At 55.2% G+C, this 21,671-nt stretch overlaps 1 protein-coding gene across 3 annotated transcripts in view; it reads right to left on the bottom strand.

The window, feature by feature from the left end:
• The window catches only part of PARVB (parvin beta), a 105,154-nt gene extending 102,033 nt beyond the window's left edge, over positions 1-3,121 (bottom strand). For 2 of the 3 annotated variants that reach the window (XM_043562854.1, XM_043562853.1), the window contains exon 1: positions 2,928-3,096. In XM_043562854.1, the coding sequence (XP_043418789.1) occupies positions 2,928-3,042 (115 nt within the window). In that variant the 5' untranslated portion in view covers positions 3,043-3,096. Of the gene's footprint in view, positions 1-2,927 lie in introns of all 3 variants that reach the window. The other variant, XM_043562852.1, reaches the window with a different exon arrangement.
• Positions 3,122-21,671: the final 18,550 nt, after the last annotated feature.

Below are 21,671 nucleotides of genomic sequence, written 5' to 3'. Positions count from 1 at the left end.
TCCATGGGCACTTCCTGCACCGGCTCCTCCGAACCCCAGAACAACGCATTTCCTAAAATGATCTCGTCCTGCAGAAGACAGGACGTTCACCCCAACGTGTCTCTCTGTGCCTTGTCACAACCACAACCTCTGCCAATCTGGTGGGGAGTGGGCAGTGCCTGCAGGCTCCCCACATCTCTAACCTCCAGAATCTTCACCCCCACCCCCACAGGGGCTGCGTCACCACCCACGCTCCTGAAATCACCGCCAACTTTGTAACAAAAACGAAAACGAAACCCACCATACACCTGTCAGTGCCTGACAATCTCTAAGCACCCACCCTCTTCCTGATGGTGCCAGGGTAGGCAAATGAGAGCCATCCCGCAGGGGCCCGAGGTCCGGGCCAGGTCCCGCCCCAGCTCAAGAACTGCATGAACAGCACGGAGATCGGGAGGGCACACGGCCAAGCAACTGGCCTCCTAGAGTCCTGGCAACCCTCAATTACTCAGGACCTCGTTATCCAGTCTCTGCATCCGTGCGGTCCACCTCCCAGAAGACCAGTCGGAAGCCAATAAGCCCTTCTAGGCCCAGCCTTGCCCCAGTGCCTACGTCTGAGCTCAATTCGGGTTTTGGGCCTTTGGTTTGTATGGGGGAACCCCCCCCAGTATGCCAGGCACCCCAACTTTGAGAACCGAGGCAGAGCTCCCTGCCTAACATACACAAAAGCAACCACAGCAAGCCACAAGCATCCCTGCCCACCCTCTTCATCACAGGATGCCTCTGACCACTGGGATTCTTGGTGCATTCGCATCAGACCAGATTGGCCCTCAATTTACTAGACGCACGCTCGTTCCGAGAAGGCAAAGACGAGAAGCATTTCACTTTGGAACTCGGGACCAGTCCATCACTCCAGGCCTGTGTTCTTCCTATTCCGGGAGCGTAGATGTCACCCCTAAAAAGCTGCAGCAGTCCAGAACATTCCACTTACTTGCTATTCTGCGGGAGCTGTCTTCCCCTGGTTCCTTCTGATCTCAACCCAAACATGACCTGTTCTGAGCCCTTCTCTGTCGGCCTGCACTTTCCACGTCTCCTTCAGACCACACGCTATTCTAGTGCTACTAGTCTGTTTACTTATCACAACGGACTCCCTGTTCCAGGAAAGCAAGAATCTTGGCTGGGGACGCCTGGGTGGCTCAATCTGTTAAGCGTCCAACTCTTGATATTGGCTCAGGTCATGATCTCGCAGTTTGTGAGTTCAAGCCCCGCATCGGGCTCTGTGCTGACAGTGCGGAGCCTGCTTGGGATTCTCTCTCTCTCTCTCTCTCTCTCTGCCCCTCTCCTGCTCACTCTCTCTCAAAAAATAAATAAATAAGCTTAAAAAAATTAAAAAAAAAAAAAGAAGAAGAACCTTGGCTGTCTCTTCTGAGGCTGAACAAATTGGGAGAGGAAATGTCGCTTATGTCTGCAATTGAAGCCCTGAAATGACTTTTGTTGAGGGCAACGTGACTGTGGATGCGGACACACATCACCAAGGCAGACTGAATGACACAGAGGGGTGACTCTCACGTATATCATCTCACTTGGGAGGTATGACTCGTAAGGCCCGAGAGAGGAGTGGCCAATTTGTTCAGGAATACGGGGAAGCCACTAAAAGGTGACAAAGTCCTCCCCCGACGGGAACTGAATAATCTAATTCGGTAACAGCTTCCCTGATGGGAGATGCCAGGGTGCACCCCCCACCTCCACCAAAATCCCTGAAGGGAACGCATCCCCTAGAGGGAAAAGTGTCACACAGGCATCCCTGGGAATACACACGTCCCAGGGGGAAATTAACAGAGTTAGTGTCCCTGTGGGTACGCATCCTTGGGGTACATGTGTCCCAGGGGGTACAATCAACCTGGAAAAACAAAGGACTTTTTAGAGGATAAGTCAGCCCCAGGTGGCTTCAGGAGATCAGTCGACACACCCCTAACTCTCAGGTCCTTTTTTCTCCAGGACCTGCCTGAGGCCAGCTCCCCCACCTGCCTGATCACAGCTGCCTCTTCCCTTCCCTGTAAGCGCGGCTCACCCAGGCCCATCCGGAATCTGTCCCAGAGGAGGAATCTCCTCGCCAGACAAAGGGAAAATTCAGGAATGCAAGTCCTCGGAGAGGCCCTGGGAACAGCAGTGCATTTGAAGCACACACAGGCCGGCAGAAGTGAAGTCCCCGGCAACTCTTTTCGAAAACTTTTAAAATGTAAGGGAAGGCAGGCGGTCTTTTTAGGATTATTTGCCGAAGCACACAGAAGGGGGAGGGGAGTCCGGAGCCCTAGGTCGCAGCCCCCGCCCCCGCCCCCGCCCCCACCCCCGGCCCGGGTCCTCTGCACACTCTGGCCCCCTTCCTTCCTCTCCGCTCCAGGGCGGGGGCGGCGTCCCCCGCAGGGGCTCCCGCACCGAACCCCCGCCGGGCCCCCCGGCCCGGGCCGAGCCAGCAAATGCCCGGCGAAGGGAGGGTGACCGCGCACGGCTGCGTGCGGTCGGCCCGCAGGCGGTCCGGGTGGAGGGCGACTCGAGCCGGCGTGCGCGCCGCGGGGCAACGCGCCTCCCGCTCCACGTCCGCCTTCCGCTCGAGCGCCCATCCGCGACCCGCCGCGGGAGGGGGCGGCCCGGCTCGCCCAAGTGCCCCCGGCTGGCGTTTAAAGGGCCCGGGAGGAAGGAGGAACGAGGGTCAAGGCCTCTCCCGAAGGTCACGGCGGCGCGCCGCGCGGGCCGGCGGGGTCAGGCGACCGGAGCGCGCGCGGGCCGGGGAGCCACCCCCTGCGGGGGACGCGTGGACCCCGGCAGAGCCCGGAGACGCGTGCGCGGGGCCCGGCGGGGCGGGGACGCGGGGACCCGGCGTGGGGGGGAGGGGAGGGAGGGAGCCACCCGGGCGGGGAGCGCGGGGACGCCTGCGCGGCCGGCGCACTCACCCTCCCTGGCCTTTTTCTTCCTCGCCAGCGTGCCGCCGAGCTTGCCCAGGAACGACTCGTCCTTCTTCATCCTGGGGGGCCGCAGGGGGGGCGAGCGCAGCGACGCGGAGGACATGGGCCGCGCGGGGGCCGCCGGCGGGCGCAGCGCGAGTGGGAACCGCCCGGGTCGCCGCCGCCTCCCGCTCGCCCGGGGAGGGGCCGGAGGGCGCGGCCCCCGCCGCCCGCCCCCGCCCCCGCCCCCCCTCGGTCCCCGCCCCCATCCCCCCGCCCCCGGGTCCGACGCGCGGCCGCAGAGGCCACGGCCGTCCCGGCTCTGCGGTCGCCGCCTCGAGCCCTCGGCCGATCCCGCGCCGCGCGCCCGTACTCCCCGCTCCGAGAAGTGAAGGGGCTCGGCTCGCGAGGGCCGCGCGGGCCGCACCCCCGGGGCTCGCGGCGACCTTTTGTCCTACACGCCCGAGCCCCGCGCCCGAGGGCTCTGGTGCCGGTGCCCAGGCTCCGGTGGGGAGCGCGGCCGACGTGCGGCAAAGAACCGCGTTTCGCTCGTTGAACTTCTGCCCGGAACCAGGCCCGGGGCTGGGGGAACCCCCTGTGAACTGTCCCCACTCCTAAGAAGCAGCGGTGGGGTGGGCCGCGCAGGCCGATAGGCGCCCTCTGAACCCCTCCCCTGGTCCTAGGGGAGCTCGGGATGTTTCCCGAGGGGTGAGCGTTCCAGGGCTGACCTGGAATCGGGGGGTCGGTGTTCAGGCAGAGGGAGGAGAGGGGCCAGAGGGGACGGGATGGGGGCTCCAGGGAGGGGAGAAGGGGAGAAGAGGGCAGGGCAGACCTTGTAAGCGCTGGAGGCTGAGAGAGGGTTTTCAGACTGGGATGACGGGATTGGATTGGGGTTCACGGGCCTGACTGCTGCTGGCAGCGGGTCGGTGGGTGAAGGCGTAAGACCGGGGTCTGAGGCACCAGCTCCAGCGCCGAGGTGACTTAGGAGGGAAGTGGACAGAGAGTTAAGGCTGTTTCTTGCCGGGCCAGGGCTGAGGGGTTGGGTCAGTCTGAGGCAGGGCTGTCAGAGGGGGACGGCCGGCCGGGAAGGGTAGGAGAGTTCGGGTGGCAAGGATGGCCTGAGGCTGATTCTCCATGCCCCTGTCCCCGTCGTGCCTGCTCCGTGTCCCCCCGCACACTCTGTGCTCTTGAGCGGGTACCGAGCCCCGTCCTCCCGCTGGGGGTGCACAGACCACAAGGACAGAGCCTTGCCCTCCAGGAGAGCACATGCTGACCCGCAGTAATACGGGACTCACAGGTCATGCCTTTAGGAACCCCGTGAGGTGGGGGAGAGGAGGCTTGTCCGGAAAGGGCCGTCTGACCTGGGCCCCGGGTGAAATCTGAACCTTCTGCCTTGGTTCGGTAAAGGGAGAGAAAACTTGGCAGGCAGGCAGAAGGGGTGTCGGCCGGGGAGAGGATGCTAAGTAAAGACAGGCACCTGGGGGTGTGAAGTGACAAGAAACAAAGGCACATTGCCTGGCGTGGATCGAGCCTTTGTGGTGGAGGGAACCAGATCAATGCCGTGTTCAAGGAGCCCTGAGCCACTGAGAGGGTCTGAGCAGAGACCGGACACGTTGGATTAATGGGAAAACTGAGTGATGAAAGGAAGCAAAACCCAGGGCCCGAGAGCAATTCACAAGTCACTGAAACGGGCCAGGCCAGAGTCTCGGAGGCCGTGGCAGAGGGAAGGGCCCAGACAAGACTGAGCTCTCAGGGTTGCAAACCACAACATTTGGACAATAACTGGGGGTCAGGGTCAGGGTCAGAGGTCCCAGAGGCTTCCAACACCCCTTTTGATGGGGGGGGGGTGTCTCTAACCGGGCTGGGGAAAACACAGAAAGGTTGTGAACTCGGTTATTGACATCCCAATGGGGTCATGGCAGAGTCAGGGCTAGACAGAGCTCTCTGGATGCGGGAGGGAGGCTGGCATCCAGGGCGGGTGGCTCTGACCCCTTTGAGAATCCTATGCACAGCACTGATCGTTTACTCTAGAGAAGTGTGCACGCGAGAAGTCCACTACCGCTTTGAGGGGCCCATGGACACCCCCACCCTCCCGCTGCCCTCGGCACACCCATCACAGGTCCCAGCGAGTGGAAAGGTAGCCGTGGGAAGGAAAAGGGAGCAGAGCCGTGCTCCTGGGCCACGAGACCTGGGAGCAGAGGATACATTCCTGTGCCCACCCCCCCCCCAAGTAAATAATCAGTTATTTTGAGTATTTCATCAGTGGGTCCGGCTTCCCCGGGAACACACAGAATTTACAGTTTCTGCTTGTTAGCTGCTACTTTGAACGCTGTGGAGACAGGTGGAAACCTACTTTTAAAAATATCATTACAGGGGCGCCTGGGTGGCTCAGTCGGTTGGGCATCCGACTTCAGCTCAGGTCATGATCCCAAGGTTCGTGGGTTCGAGCCCCACGTCGGGCTCTGTGCTGACAACTCAGAGCCTGGAGCCTGTTTCGGATTCTGTGTCTCCCTTCTGTCTCTGCTCCTCTCCTGCTCATGCTCTGTCTCTCAAAAATAAACATTCGGGGCGCCTGGGTGGCGCAGTCGGTTAAGCGTCCGGCTTCAGCCAGGTCACGATCTCGCGGTCCGTGAGTTCGAGCCCCGCGTCGGGCTCTGGGCTGATGGCTCGGAGCCTGGAGCCTGTTTCCGATTCTGTGTCTCCCTCTCTCTCTGCCCCTCCCCGGTTCATGCTCTGTCTCTCTCTGTCCCAAAAATAAATAAACGTTGAAAAAAAAATAAACATTCAAAAGAATAAGTTAATTTAAAAAAGAAATAAATAAATGTCATTACACCATGAACAGATTTCTCTAGAAGACGCCTGGCCCACCTGTTCCCAGCAGGACTCCTCACTACAACCAAGTGATTCCTAGCTGTAACAGGAACTGAGCTGGGCTTTACAGGATAGTAGGGTTCCTGGAGTTTTGTAGGAATCGTTTGCACAAAAATATAATCATGGTTTAAATGCAGGCGTGGTGCTTGTTACCAAGAAATCCGTGCAAAGTGATGATGTCTCAGTCCTGTTTATAATCATTCCCTTTTCTGCAGAGACAACACGTGCACTCACACACACAATTTTCCTCGCACATTTTGGGCTGGAGAATTGGATGATCTCTTATTAAATGCAGCTTTGAAGGTTATTTTAAATTATTGCGTTCGTTGTAATGGCTTGTCTCGTGTGTGTGCCACAAATAACAATCAAGAATCGACTTAATGGCCGTGGATTAATTTGTAATTTTTTTTCAGGGCTAGCCGAAGGAGGGGCAATGATCTAACCCCCCAAAACTCTCCTTCCCTCCTGGCCTGGCTCTTAGGGATTTTATACAGCATTTCCGCTGGGGCAGTCTAACCAAAACCACTTTCCAAATCGCGGTACAGAGCAGCAAACATCGATACTCACTTGAAGACTGGAAAGTACTGTTTTTTCATTAAAAAAGAGAGAATTTCACAAGGAGCAGAAACGTGATCTTAGTTCTGTCCTCGCCAACTCGGCCTCCCTCTTCTTAGCATGTCACACACGTAGAGCCCACGCCCGTGCTCTACATCCATTTTACATTTGGAGAATAATTACGAAAATCGGATTACACGCAGCTGCCCCTGTGAAAGAAAACCATTTGACGTGCGTTTGGAGTGTGGCTTCCAAAGAGGCCAGTTCCTGAGGAGCTTCATCGAGGACAGGGAACAAATGTCTCCTGAGTGCGTGCCATTTGTCCTAACGCTTCGGCAGAGATCTCTCAAAGACGTTCTGTTGAGAGGCGAGGGTACACCCTTGAGGGCATCCACTCACTTGACGTGTAAGAACAGATGGCCTCTTTGCTATGATGACAGTGGTCCCCCCCCACCAAGGGCAGAAGGACTGGCCCGGATGCGGGCACCGGGAAGCACCTGGCCATGCGCACGTTCCGTGCGGTGGTGTGGGTGGTAGTCACACGGGTGTAGACCTGCATGCCGAGGGTCTGCACGTTTTCCTGCATATCAGTTCTCCCTCCGTAACGTCTGGGGGAAAAATCAACGACACCTGTAGGCAGGACAATTTGAGTTCTTTACCTTGCCTGCTTTGGGGTTCCGTTCCCTTAAAAACGTGCCTCTCACGGCACCGCAGCTCGGCTCTCGAAGCTTTTAAGGAGGGTTTTAGAGCTTCCCGCTTTCTTCTATTGCCCCTTCACAGAACTAAAAACAAGTGTCTCTCCAAAAACGCAAACCAGCCCTTAGCTCTTTGGGAGAGGAAAGGGAACCCGTCCAAGGGCGTATGGAGCCTGTGAAACATTTTCTTGTGTTGCTCATTTTCAAACCTCCTAGCAGTCGTGGGCGAGTCCCAAGTGCGTAGAGAAGCGAAGGGAATCATTAATTCAGTGACGGGGCGCCCGCACCGTCTCTAAAGTCGGCTTTCGGGGGTGCGATGCCATCAGTTTGCTCCCGGAAGGATCTGGCAAGAGAGTACCGCGCGACGTTCACGGGAAACGCCGGGAGCGCGCAAAGATGACCACACTCGCCTGGAATTTAAAACCTGGCGCGGTAACGCTTTCTCCCCTACCGCGTGCGGATTAAACAGGAATCCCTGACAGCAGTGATCAGCAGCCTCTCACTTGGTGATTTTGGAAACATCAGCAAAGTTTGCAACAAGGGAAGTTGGATTTCCACTTATTAGCAACTCCTCTGAGTTTCCATTTTGCATAGTAGGCAAACTAAACCACATAGGCGCTTTGTTCCTGAAAGCATTTTATAGATGAGGAGAGGGCGAGAGGTTGGCACGGAGCTGTCGCTTCCTTCCGCGGAGGAGAGTGGGTAGGGCCCCCTGAAAGATGATGCATTCCCCCTCAAGAAAGACTTCCCCCAAGCTTTTAGGGAGCAAGCCCCTTGAAAAATGCCTGTACTTTTTATATGGGTGGGCAGAGCGGAGGCCAGGCCTATTAGACATTCACACCTTAGTCTGAATTTCTTTCACTATTAACTTGCCTTATATATGTATCATCTGCCTACACAATGAAAGGCTTTGCTTTCCTCCTCCCACTTAACGTGGGAGCAGGGAGAGAATGACAGCCATGCTTTGGGTGGCGGGGAGGATGATGAAGGGTAGGGCACTACCCACTTCCTCCTGGCTGCTGGAGGGAGCAGACTCGGCCACCACAGCCCATCATGAGGACATCTCTGGGGCCGGGAAGGGCAGTGGCATAGGGCAGGGGTCTGTTAGGGGGCAGACAGTGGATATTTTCAACTTCGCAGCCCATACGGCCTGTCACAACTCCTCAACTGTCCTGTTGCAGCCCGGAAGCAGCCGTGGACAATACATAAGCAAATGTGCGTGGCTGTGTTCCAATAAAACTTTATTTATGTGCACAGAAATTTACATTTCATAGCATTTTCACCTGTCACAAAAGATCTTCTTTTGATCTTTTTTTTCCCAAAACCTTGTTTAAAATGTAAAGCCATTCTTAGCTCACAGGCCATACAGAAATAGGCATTGGGCCAGATCCGGGAGCAGATCGTGCCCAAACCCAAACTGAATTTGACTTACCGCCCATTTTTGCCAGAAAGCCCTAACAGCGGTAACGATGGTGGGACTGCTAAAAATCATCGTCTACAAGATGACCAGGATTCAGATCCTGTTGTGTTGAGCTCTGAGGAAGTACACAAAACCTTTCCTCGTGTTACAAATGCCTTTTTAACTTAGCACCTCCAAGAGTGGGTTGGTAACAATCCCACTTCTTACGTATTTTATTCTATAAAACTTTCTGTGCTATTATATAAAGTAGGAGTATATTGCAACATAGCTTGTCTTCTTGGAAAATAGGAACCACCTAAATGTGCATCCGTGATTACGTAAATCATAGCAGAGTCCAGCTGCACCGAGAGAACATTTCGCGAATGTTTTCTCGCGCGGATGTACCATCCGTGGTGTGGTTTCGAGCGGAAAAGCATGATCCCAGACCTTGGGACACACTCGGAGCGGAAGCAAAGACCTGCCCGGTGGAGCTTACGTTCTAACGGCCAGGGAACTGAATTAGCGATCCGTAAAACCCACATCCACCCCTGCAAACGTTTTATGTACATGTGTATACACGCATACATTTTACACATGTACACAAACCTTTAGGGAAGCCCACCTTTTATTTATTTTTTTTTAATGTTTTATTTATTTTTGAGACAGAGACAGAGCATGAGCATGGGAGGGTCGGCGAGAGAGGGAGACACAGAATCCCGAAGCAGGCTCCAGGTTCTGAGCCGTCAGCACAGAGCCCGACGCGGGGCCGGAACCCACGAGCCGCGAGATCACAACCTGAGCCGAAGTCGGACGCTCAACCCACTGAGCCCCCCAGGCGCCCCGAAGCCCACCTTTTAAGCTCCAGATACGCTGTCAAGGGGAAACGACTAACGCGAACTTTGCCTTCCGGTCAGTGCAAAAAGTTGCAAATGGGTGTTCACGCGGAGTGAGGAGAACTGACCTCAGGGCTAATTGGAACAGGTTGTGATTGAGAAAGCGGATCCTCAGGCGGAGCCGGAGCATCAGGTGAAAACAGTGTCATTTATCAGTGGTTCGCTCGGGTTCCCAGCTCGCAGGGGGAAGCGTGTTCCAGGATTATCCACCTGCCACACCTCCCACAGTCTGTTACTGACGGAGATCAGAGGCTGAGCAGCTGTGAGCCAATTATGCTCTCGAATCGGGAGTGTTAAAACGTGAAGCTGCACCGTGTATGGCAAATTATCTCAAGACTGTCAAAATTTCAAACTTCAGGAAATCAGTAAAATGCAAGGCTTGAAAAGACTGTTCAATCATCAGTGCTATTTAAGTGGTTAGTATCAAAAACTGTTAAAATATGGAGCTTAATTTCCACCACCACCACCCCCCCCCCCCCCCCCGCCCGGAGCACCACGGCAGCCGAACGCGGGCCCTTGTGTCGCAGAGTCCGTCCAAGAAGACCTGCGACTGAAAACATTTGTCAACAACGAATGTGGTCGTTTCCACGTAATCTGAAACAGAGATGTGAAACGAGAATCTTTGTTCTAGAAGCATCACGCGTAGTAGATGTTTCGTGAATAGCGGATGAGTCACAAAAGCCTGTCTCTGAAGGGAGAAACGGCCCCAGTGCCCGTCGACAGGCGAACGCACTAACGGAACGTGGTCAATCCACGTGTATACACCTGAGATTCTGAGCCGGGGCCACAGCACGGATGAACCCCGAGGACGTCGTGCTCGGTGAGATGAGCCCGACACGGAAGGACAACCTCGTATGATTCCCTAGAGGAGCCACAGTCATCGAGACGAAAAGTACAATGGCGGTCACCAGGGGCTGCCGGGGGCGGGGACAGAGTTTCGGGTTTGCAAGACGAAGGGTCCTGGAAACCGAGGGGACTGGGGGCTGCCTAACACTCCGAATGGACTTCATACCACAGAATCATACACTTGACAATGGTTGCAACAGGTGCACCTGGGTGGGTCAGTCAGTTAAGCATCTGACTCTTGACTTTGGCTCAGGTCACGCTTTCGTGGTTTCATGGGTTCGAGCCCTGTATCGGGCTCTGTGCTGGCATCGGGGAGCCTGCTTGGGATTCTCTTTTTCTCCCTCTCTCTCTGCCCCCCCACCCCCGCTCATGCTCTCTCTGTCTCTCTCAAAATAAATAAACTTACAAAAATAGCTGTAATAGTAAATTTTATCTTATGTATATGTTACCGCAATGTTTCTCATTTTTATTTTTTTAACCACAGGTTTTTAAATTTTTATCTACTTATTTTAAAAAATGTTAATGTTTATTTATTTTTGAGAGGGAGAGACAGCGCGCAAGCAGGGGAGGGGCAGAGGGAGAGGGAGACACAGAATCCGAAGCAGGCTCCAGGCTTTGAGCTGTCAGCACAGAGCCTGACACGGGGCTCGAACTCAAGAACCTCGAGATCATGACCTGAGTCCAAGTCAGATGATTAACCAACAGAGCCACCTAGGTGCCCCCAAACTTTTTTTTTTTACATCCTGTGTCTAAGACCCAAAGTAAATCAAGCCCGCGAACTAAAGGCAATTTTAATAAACTGGAAAGTAGTGCACTGGGATGCAGGCGAGACCCGGCCCTTCCTACAGAGGAGAGGCAGCAGGAAAGAGAGACAAGGAAACAGAGCTGACAAAGAAGGAAGAACAGAGAGTAAGAGGGTGTGTCAGGGGCAGCAAAGGGTTCACCGGAGGGCCGGCCTTTGGCAAAGAAAGAGCCGAAGAAGATTGAGGCAGCAGCAACCAGGACCCTGAGGGGAAGGCCGGAGGTGGGGAAGGCAATAGAAACAGACCCTGGGGTGGTGGAGGAAGCCACCAAACAGGCCCCCCGCTAACCTGCAGAGCAGGCACAGGGGGAATGGCCCTTGCTTAGGCAAAGTCGCCTCCAGCCCCCCACCCCCACCCCGGAGCACCCAGCTGACCCCATCGGGGCCTCCTCCCAGCTGATTTGTCTGTGCTCCCTGCCAGACGGTCATCATCTGTGCCTTTGTGCCCCACATCCGGGCCTGGCACACACCAAGAGCTGTGTTTGCTGAATGAGTGAATGAATGAGTGAATGAGTGAGCAAATGAATGAGTGTATGAGCGAATGAATGAGTGTATGAGTGAATGAATGAATGAGTGAATGAATGAATGAATGAGTGAATGAATGAGTGTATGAGTGAATGAATGAATGAATGAGTGAATGAATGAATGAGTGTATGAGTGAATGAATGAGTGAATGAATGAATGAGTGAATGAATGAATGAGCGAATGAATGAATGAATGAGTGAATGAATGAGTGTATGAGTGAATGAATGAATGAGCGAATGAATGAGTGTATGAGTGAATGAATGAGTGAATGAATGAATGAATGAATGAGCGAATGAATGAATGAGTGAATGAATGAGTGTATGAGTGAATGAATGAATGAATGAGTGAATGAATGAATGAGTGAGTGAATGAGTGTATGAATGAATGAATGAGTGAGTGAATGAATGAGTCTATGAACGAGTGAATGAATAAAAGGCAAATGATTGATGACAGTGGGTTGGGGGTAATGACTGCATAAGACTATCATGGCCACTTGGGGTTATGGGGACGTCTGCACCCCTGCAGGAAAGCTCTTCTCCATCGATGCAAATTATTTATAGCTCCTCATGCACTCAGCCCCAGTGACAGCCTTAGTGATGAGGGACACAAGAGAGGACGGCATGGCATGGAAACACTAGGAACAAAGCCTCACTGTCACCAGCCTTGTTCAGGGGGGCTCTGCTGTGGAGGGCAAGGGGGGGTGCGGTGGGGAGCCGGGCTCTAGCCTCCAGGCAGAGGCTGCCGGTTCGGACCTCCCCGCGCTTCCCGGTGGGTCTAAAAGGCACACGCGGGTCACCTGGCGTCTCCGGAAAGCGCAGGTCCTGGCGGAGTGGGGCTGGGCTGCGCCCCGGATTCCGCACGTCCAACCCAGGTGCCCTCCATACCCCTGCACCGCACTTTGAGTGGAGAGGCTCTTTGACCAAAGTGTCCCCCCTGGGTTTCTGGAGTGAGAAGTTGCCCGCTAGGGACGCCAGCTGCCTTCTCAGCAATGTTGATGTTTATGGGGCCAGGGAGACCGACTTTAAAGCGTCAGCTGCCTCGAAGTAAAGCACAGCACCCCACCCGCCACGAAGGCGGCACAGTGGCAACCGAGGGACCAGGCCTGTGCCTGGGATTTCCGCACTCACAGTGTGTTAGCCAACCACGTGTTTCAAATAACTACTTTCTAAAACTCGTGTGCTGGCCATCTCCCCTCTCCCCCACCCTTTCGGCGAACAGGAGACCCGGGGGGGAGCCAGGCGGTGGTGGGAGAGGGAGGTGCTGACCCCTGACAGGGAGGAGGCGTCCTCTGTTCAAGAGAAGGGCACAAAGGTCATCATGACGTCCCCTGCACCGACACCTAAAGGTCTCCTTTGAAATCCAGTTCCTCGTTTTGTTTTTATTTTTTTGATGTTTATTTATTTTTGAGAGAGAAAGAGAGCGAGTAGGCAGGAAGGGGCAGAGAGAGAGAGAGAGAGAGAGAGAGAGAGAGGATCCCAAGCAGCCTCCACACTGTCAGAGCAGAGCCCGACGTGGGACTCGAACTCACAAACTGTGAGATCATGACCTGAGCTGAAATTGAGAGTTGGATGCCTAACCGACTGAGCCACCCAGGTGGCCCCCAGCCCCCCGTTTTAGGAAAGGAAGTGGAGTCACCACACGAGGCTCCAAAGGACAGGCCAAGGGCCTCTCCCATCCTGACCCCCACCCCACCCCCACACCTGCCGCTTTCCCTTCCCCCTTCCTGATGCCTTTCTCAGCCAGTCCAGACACCACGGCCCAGACCCCGCAACGTGTTACGACGTGGTGACCGCTGGCCGTGGCTTGAACCGTTTCCCCAAGAAACATAGGCTGAGTCCCATCCCCCCGTCCCCCCCCCCACCCCGTCCCCAGGAATGTGACCTTATTTGGAAATGGGGTCTTGGCAGGTGTAATGGAGTTCAGGTACGCCATAGGTGGGTCTTCGTCCGATGCGGCCAGGAGAGCCCACGTGGAGACGGAGGTGGACGCTGGGGCCGGGATGCACCAAGGGCTCCTGGGGACACAGAAGATGAGAGCAGCGGGGGAGGGATTCTCCGAGTCTTTGGAGAGAGCTCTGCCCTGCCGACACCTTGAGTTTGGACTTGGGGCCTCCAGACGGGGACAGGATCAACGCCTGTCGTTTCAGGAGCCCGGTGTGCGGTGCTTTGTTAGGGAGGCTCTAGGAGGCCCACGCTGCCCTCCCCGAGCACGGGCTCCTCTACCCACCCTGTCCTGGCGGGGTCTTGCCCCCAGAAGCCTCCTGTCCCTGGGCCGCGCCCCTGGGTGCTGTCATTCATCCCCACGGGCCTCAGAGCCCCCCTGTGGTGCGACTCCAGTCTGCGCCTCTGGCCCAGACACTCTCCCACGCCTCAAACTTCGGGCAGATTCTTCCCTGAAAGCCCACCCCTCCTCCAATCTGGTCTTCGTTCGCCACCCAGGACAGGCTGGGCTGAGCGGTGGGTACCAAGGAGGCGGGCGCCCGTGCCCCGCTGGTGCAGCCCTCGCTCGCTCCGGGGCCTGGTGACGTGCAGAGGCATCCTCGAGTGGGGTCCAGCCACAACCAGCCCCAAGTTAGCAGAGGGGCACCCAAGGGACAGCAGGCGTATTTGGAGGACGGCACTGCCATTCTTAGTGAATTCACCCAGCCACCGGGCAGGGATAGGGGCGTCACCCGTGGCCGCACCCCAAGCCTTGTGAGGTCGGCCTCCTCAGTGTCCCTGTCGCTCAGCCCCCCCCCCAACCCCCGCAGGAAGCCTGCGTTCACACCCCCGTCTCTCAGCTGGATCAAGGTAAGATCTCCTAACGGGTAAAACCCAAGCTCATCACTGCCCTCCCGGCCTTCATGGCTCATCCCTGCCGGGCCTGCTGGCCGAGGCCCCCACGGTCTTGCCTCCCGAGTGCCCAGCGTCGCCTCCCGTCAGCCCCGCGCCAATCACAGCCTCCCAAGTAAGCCATCCACAGCCCCCCAGGCTCTCTGCCCACTTTGCCCGGCTGGCGGGCACCCTCCTGCCCTGGGGACCCTGCTCTAGGTCACTTCAGCCTGACTCCCTCGCAGACCTGGCTGGCCACTCCCCCCGGGGGGCGTCTGTCTTTCCATTCCTCGGACGGGCTTCTGGTCTAGCGGTATCACACGGGGGAGCAACTGAGTGCTTTCCTTACACAGCTTACGTTCGGGACACAGATCACACACGCACACACATGCGGTAGGTTGGCGTGACTGAAGAGCACTGTGTGGACCCAGCATTGATACTGAGAATTCCCACACACGTCTCGGGTCCAGCGCTGGCCTGTGGTCTCCAGTTTCACCCACTCAGGGGTCCGCGAGCTACACCCCAAGGCCAAATGTGGCCTGCGGCTGTTTTGTGTGGCCCCCGAGCTCAGGACGGTTTGTGCATTTTTATTTTTATTTTTTAGGGTTTATTTATTATCTTGAAAGAGACAGAACATGAGCAGAGAAGGGGCAGAGACAGAGGGAGACCGAGAACCCGAAACAGGCTCCAGGCTCTGAGCCCTCAGCACAGAGCCCGACGCGGGGCCCGAACCCACAGACCGTGAGATCATGACCTGAGCCGGAATCTGACACATAACCGACTGAGCCCCCCCGCCGGGCGCCCTGGTTTTTATTTTTACATTTTTAAATGGCTAAAAATTATTAATGATAGAACACTTCCTGGCAACCTTTTGCCCTTTTAAGGGTCGAATTCTTCACCCCTATGGCAGATTTTAATGTGAGAGTACTCATTCTCCTTGGAGAGAGAAAGACATTTTTCAAGTGCTTGATCTAATTCTGCTACTGGTTGGAAAGATGACATTTGGAAATACTCACAAGGAACGTTTGAGAGAACTGTTTTGACTGGAGGTCGAGACTCCACAGCAGGGCCCAGGACACTAACGGTGGTAGTTGAGGTTTATACTCCTCGCTGGATTTCAAACTCGGGCACCTCTACAAGCCTTTTGCCCGTGTGTCTGGTTGCACCTTATCAGTTTCAGGGGCGCATTAATTCATCTCCCCATGAAACAGCCAAGAACTTGCAGGGGAACCGCTGACCTCCGCCCCCATTGCTGTGGCCTTCCAGAACCATCCAGGCTCCCACAGGCACCAGCAGCCCTGTTTTGGGAGCCGTCAAATCTGGAGCCACGTCAGTGAAAGGGCTGTTTGCATTCCCAGCGTTTACCGACCTGCTGAGGTCTGTTTGCAGTTCACATCGATCCCACTTGTTTCCTAGGCTGCCTCTTCATTTCTGTTCCATTAGCAAAGAATGCAAACTCCAGATTTTAACGTTTACATCTCGGGATGAGCATCAAGACGGGATTGGACTTTGGGGCGCCAGGGTGGCTCGGTCAGCGGAGCGTCTGTCTTTGGCTCAGGTCATGATCTCACGGGTCGTGGGTTCCAGCCCCTCGTCGGGGTCTGTGCTGACAGCTCGGAGCCTGGAGCCTGCTTCGGATTCTGCGTCTCCCTCTCTCTGCCCCTCCCCTGCTTACTCTCTGTCTCTCTGTCTCTCTCTCTCAAAAATAAACATTAAAAAAAAAAAAAAAAAAAGACGGGATTGGGACTTAAATCACCAGAAATATACACCTTCCCTATTTCATCCAAGTTTTCTTTTTATTTATGTAGTTATTTATTTATTTATTTATTTTGAGAGAAAGGGACACAGAGGATCCCAAGCAGACTCTGAGCTGTCAATGTGGAGCCCACCGTGGGGCTCGAATCCACGAACCGTGAGATCACGGCCTGAGCCAAAGTCAAGGGTCTGACGCTTAACCAACTGAGCCACCCAGGGGACCCCGAGTTTTCCTTTTAAACCAATATTTCTTATGAAACCTGCCTGGCAGACACACCTCAGCCAGGTGATGAAGGTGGGTCGTGTGGGTGGCACATGCCCTGAAGCATGATGGGAAGGGGACTTTACCTCTGCGGTCTTCCTCTCCAAACCCCGTAACTCCACAGACGTTCTCATGATTTTGGGAGAAAAGCACCACCAAGTCCAATTGAGGGACAGTCTACAAAATACCTGCCCAGAGTTCCTCAAAACGTCAAGGTCGTCAAAAACAAGGAACGTCAGGGAAACTGTCACAGCCAGGAGGGGCCTCAGGAGACAGGGTGACTCCGTGTAATGTGGGATCCTGGATCGGGTTGCTGGGCCAAATCAGGACGTGCGATGGAAACAGGAAATGTTGGTCTGTTAATTGTAACAAAATGCACTCAGACTAACGTAAGACATTAATACTGGAAGCTGGGTGTGGGGTATATGGGAACTCAGCACCATTTTCAGAATTTGTCTGTAAATCTAAAACTACAAAATGGAAAGTGTATTCAAAAAAATACCATCAGGGGCGCCTGGGTGGCGCAGTCGGTTAAGCGTCCGACTTCAGCCAGGTCACGATCTCGCGGTCTGTGAGTTCGAGCCCCGCGTCAGGCTCTGGGCTGATGGCTCGGAGCCTGGAGCCTGTTTCCCATTCTGTGTCTCCCTCTCTCTCTGCCCCTCCCCTGTTCATGCTCTGTCTCTCTCTGTCCCCAAAATAAATAAACGTTGAGAAAAAAAAAAAATTAAAAAAAAAAAAAATACCATCATTGATTTTCACAGAGCTCTTGCGTTTTCCCCACCTTTATTGCAAAATAAAGATTTCTAGAATTTTCAAAGCGCCTAAGGGGGTCGGCCGGGGAATGTGTTATGAACAAGATGCAGCACCCCCAAGATGCTTTCCAAATCAATCGTCTATTTTTTGAATCCTTTTGGACCAATGGTTCCTAACCTTCCTTAAAATTCACTTCAGAATTAACCGTTTTGCTGCTGGCTTAGTCAGAAGACAGGGGCAGCGTAGGCTCACGGCAGGGAAACGGAGGCGACCGTGGAAGGGCCGCCTCGTCGCGTCGTGCAAGGTCAGGCCTGAGGGGGGGGGGGGGGGTCGCCCCGCCCGCAGCAAACCCGACCCAGCTCCTGCACCCGGGCACCGCAGCCGGCAGGGGGCGCCCGGGACACTACAGGCGCGTCTGCGCCCGCAGCAAACCGGAACCCGTTCAGGCGCCCGGGGAACCGCGGCCGGCAGGGGGCGCCAGGGGCACTTGATGCATTTCCCCTTTTGTGTGCCTTGGGCTCTGCCACCAAGTCGCCTGCGTAAATATCTAGCTTGATTGGCGTTTTGTTTTTTCCGTTACTCAAGCCCAGAAAAAGGGGAAACTTACATACTTATTTTCTCTGACGACAGGGTGACATCCACACAGACCCTGATAAGGACCACGTGTTTCCCGAGAACCAGAACGAATCCGTCTGGGTTGGAGGCACCTGCCCTGGCCCTCGCCCCTGGCCCCGGCCCAGCCCTAGCACGCGTGTGTGGAATGAACGAGCAGACGAACAACGGGAGTGGCAGGAGTGACAATTCGAGACGGCTCTGACCCCCAAACGGTGCTTTTCCACCCCGGGCCTGTTTCCTTTCCCCGCCAGGAGGAGACGGCAGGAGGCAGCGTGCAGACAGGCAGGGGCCCTGGGGGGGGCAGCACGGAAGCTGCCGGATGGAGAGGCAGGACCCCCCCCCCCAAACCGCCCCGGGGTAGTTCTTTCTCTCGGCGCCTGGTGAGCAAACGTGTCTGGGGTAAAGCTGCCCGAGGAATCCTACGAAACCTATAACATCTGGGGAAACGCCACCCTGCTGACCTCAGCACTTCCTCCCGGTGAGGACGGCGTGTCAGTTTCCATCCCTCCGTGTTCAGCGTCAAGGCCATACCACAGCCTCTTTATTATGCTCTAATATTTCTAGCAGTGCCTCTGCCTGCTTCGTATTTCAGGGAAATTACACTTAGATGAGCAGTAATTTCTGGGTATGATAAGATCGAAGCAATTGTACTTGGGTCTCTCACTCCATACGGGGAGGTCACCTTCTATTTCACAGTGATGGATGGATCCAGGCTTGCTATTATCTCAACCGTCTGAAGTCAGAGTATTTTAATTGACCAGCACATCTATCTAGTGACAAATGTAGGAAATGCTTCCTCCATTAGACATGAATTGATTGAAAAGGAAAAGGAGGAAAGAAAAAAAAAAAAAAAAACAGGAGAGAGAGGCTGTAATTTTCAGTTTGTCCAAAGTCACAGAATGTGTTCTCTTCAAAAACTATTTATTTTCCCAGCAAGATAATGGTGCATCTCCTTCTGTATGAGTGTTCTTTGTTCTCACGAGGCGTCTGATGATTTGGCAAAGGAATCCGGTGATTTACTCGTCACAAAAACGCCACGTGGAAAGTCACAACCCAGGCGCGGGGGCACGATGTCCGAGACGACCGTAAGCCCCGCTCTAGCAAAGCCTTGTTCATTTTCAAAACCAGGGCAGCCGGTTTGACCCCAGCAGAGCAGTGCTGAGACGGCGTCCCACAGCTCCCGTCCCAAACGGGACTAAGTGGGAACGTAAGACGCGTCCGTTTCATTCCAAGAGTGTGCTGTTGTATTTCCTCTCTCCCTCACTTCCAGGCGATACCATTGCAGAAGAGACCCCACTTTCTGCCTGCTAACGCCGTCCTCTGGATCACATCTACCAGCCAAGGCAGAGCCACGTGCACCGATGCAGACTGCGCTCCTGCACCCCTTGTACCCCAGCCCCCCCCCCCATACCCACTCCGCCCCCAACCGGGGCTCTGGTGCGCCAGGCCCTTTGTATGCCCTTCCTGCTACACACAGGTTCCTCCAGAAGAGCAACCTGAGGGCAGGGAGATGATGAGGAGAGATCAGCGGCTCACGGCGGCGTGTGGTCCCCGGGCCCCTGAAACTTTCACGGGGTCTGTGAGGTCAAAACCGTTGTTATAAGACCAAGGCGTTACTTAGGGATCTGGCTCACAATGACATCTGTACTCCCTGCTTTGCACCGTGCGGCAGGTGGGAGTGCCAGTGCCCGAGTCCCCGCCTCCCACGGTCACCGCGCTCTCCCCCGCACGCGCCGGGCAAAGCCGGGAGGCCAGACTCGCTGAGCGGTGGCCTCAGGGAAGCAGAAATGCCCAATCCCCTTAAATCTCGGCCGCTTTAACATTCTGTGTGACGACACGCGGCGAGCTTGTGCACGGAGGCACGTCCGCTCCAAGAAAACGCTACGCGGTGGGGCTTCAGACAGAACCAGCCACCCTTGTCATGCAGCGTCGATCGTTTGTGCTTGGAGGAGTGACCAACTGGTTATTCAGACTTGGGTATTTGGTCGGCGTTTCCTTGAAAATGAAGTGAGCCTCAAGGAAAGCGACTGACAAGTATTCACCGTCAGTGATAAAATGTGAGCTTCCGGGCAAAAACTGGACTCTGGGGGAACTTATACCCGCCCCCACGAACTTGGGCAGCTTAAGGGTTCTGATGAAATCGGCGATGGCATTAACAACCGTGATCTTTTTACCTTACACGATCATGACTGGGCCACTATTTGCAAGAGCTGCATATTTTCTGGGTCTGGGGCGCCCGGGGGGCTCAGTCGGTTGAGTGTCTGACTTCGGCTCAGGTCACGATCTAGTGGTTCATGAGTCTGAGTCCCGCACCGGGCTCTGTGCTGACAGCTCACAGCCTGGAGCCTGCTTCCGGTTCTGTCTTCCTGTCTCTCTGCCCTTCCCCTTGCTCATGCTCTGTCTCTCTCTCTCTCTTGTTCTCTCTCTCTCTCAAAAATAAACAAACATTAAAAAAAAATTTTGTTTTACTTCTCAGTCTTCATACCCCATATGGTAAGGATTAACATGAATAAACCAAAGCTTTTTGGGGGTTCTCCACAATTTTTGACAATGTGAAGGGGTCCTGAGACCAAAACGTTTGAGAATTGCTGTTATATTTAACAATCGTCTGATAAGATCAGTAAAAAGATTAAAAAAAAAAAAAAAAAAGGAATCTATTTACTGTTCCCAGGGCTCCCGTGCTGGGTGCCGGGAGCGAGCTTCAAGTGGTTACACTGTGGAGATCATCGGCCACGCTCCCATTTGGGAACGGGAACTGAGAGCCTCAGAGACTTCTGGGAGTGTCCTAACCCGTGCCGCAAGTGCCTTATCCAGCTAGTGGCAGAGCCGGGGGATGGCGTCCGGTCTGAATCCCAACCAGGTGCCGACTCCTCACCCCCTGCACCGAATGTTCAAAACCAGGCGAAACAGTCAACAGTGTTATGCATCAGCCAGCGTTTCTTTGGGGGCAGAAAGCCTTGGAAAACCCACAGGCGGCAGGCAGCCATCCAGGGCCATGCAAGCCATCGCCGAAAGGTGCCAAACCAAAATCCTCTCCTTGACAGAAGACAACCCAAGGCCCGGAGGCCAGATGGGGATTCGGTGAACAGCCCACAGGGCGAGAGCCAGGCTCCCGACCCAGGGCTGTTCCACCCCGACAGTTTCCCCCGGAAACTTGCCTCCTCCCCAAACATGCTGCCCCTTCTGACGGGCCAAAGGCAGGAAGTGCAGAGGAGAAGCCAGCGGGGCAGCCGCAGGCTACAGGAACACCACCTCCCAGCCCCAGCCCTCTGCTGCTCTCGGAAGGAAGGCTTCTCGTCGTCAGACCCAGTTTTTCACGAGAAGCTAGAGATCTGAATTTTGAGTGCAGATGCCGGAGTTTAAACACTTGACTTAAAGTGCAGTTCTCTGGTTCTGGTTCTCTAGACTGAGGCATTCTCTCCCTTGCAGATCTTTACCCATACGGTGTGCCTGAACACATCTAACTGTCCCAAAGGTTAGTTTATCTGGTCTTCAAAAAGAAAAAGGAAATCCACAAAGAAAGAGGATGCCTAGCTTAGGGAGATGCACGTATGGGGAGGGCAGGGCCCCTGTAGGAGCCGGCACGGGGGGAAGGTGACCCGGTAACGCCAGGGGCAGATCGTCTCGGTGTGGCCGACTGGACCGTCCCCTGTTCCGGTAACTGTGGCACTTGCTCCCGGCTGGGTCATCGGACCGGCAGACGTGACGGGCACCGCTGGGTGAGCACGCTGCTGCTGAAGCCGCGTGGAAAGGTCACCCGAGTGGTGCAGAGACCACACGTCCGCGGTGACAGAGGACGCCAGCCGTCACGAGGGGCTTGCCTCCCAGGGAGAACGGGCTCACTGATTTCGTCTCCTCGTTACGAGCGACAGCTGAGCGGCCCAGCGCGGGACGGGGCGGCGTCCCGGTCAGAACAGAGAAGCGGCCTTCGTGGCCCACTGGCCGCAGCCTGGAGCCGGCGGTTAAGGAAAC

The sequence above is a fragment of the Prionailurus bengalensis genome, chromosome B4 (assembly GCF_016509475.1).
Source record: "Prionailurus bengalensis isolate Pbe53 chromosome B4, Fcat_Pben_1.1_paternal_pri, whole genome shotgun sequence".
In the NCBI taxonomy this organism is placed as follows: domain Eukaryota; kingdom Metazoa; phylum Chordata; class Mammalia; order Carnivora; family Felidae; genus Prionailurus; species Prionailurus bengalensis.
This window is presented reverse-complemented; position numbering and strand designations above follow the sequence as displayed.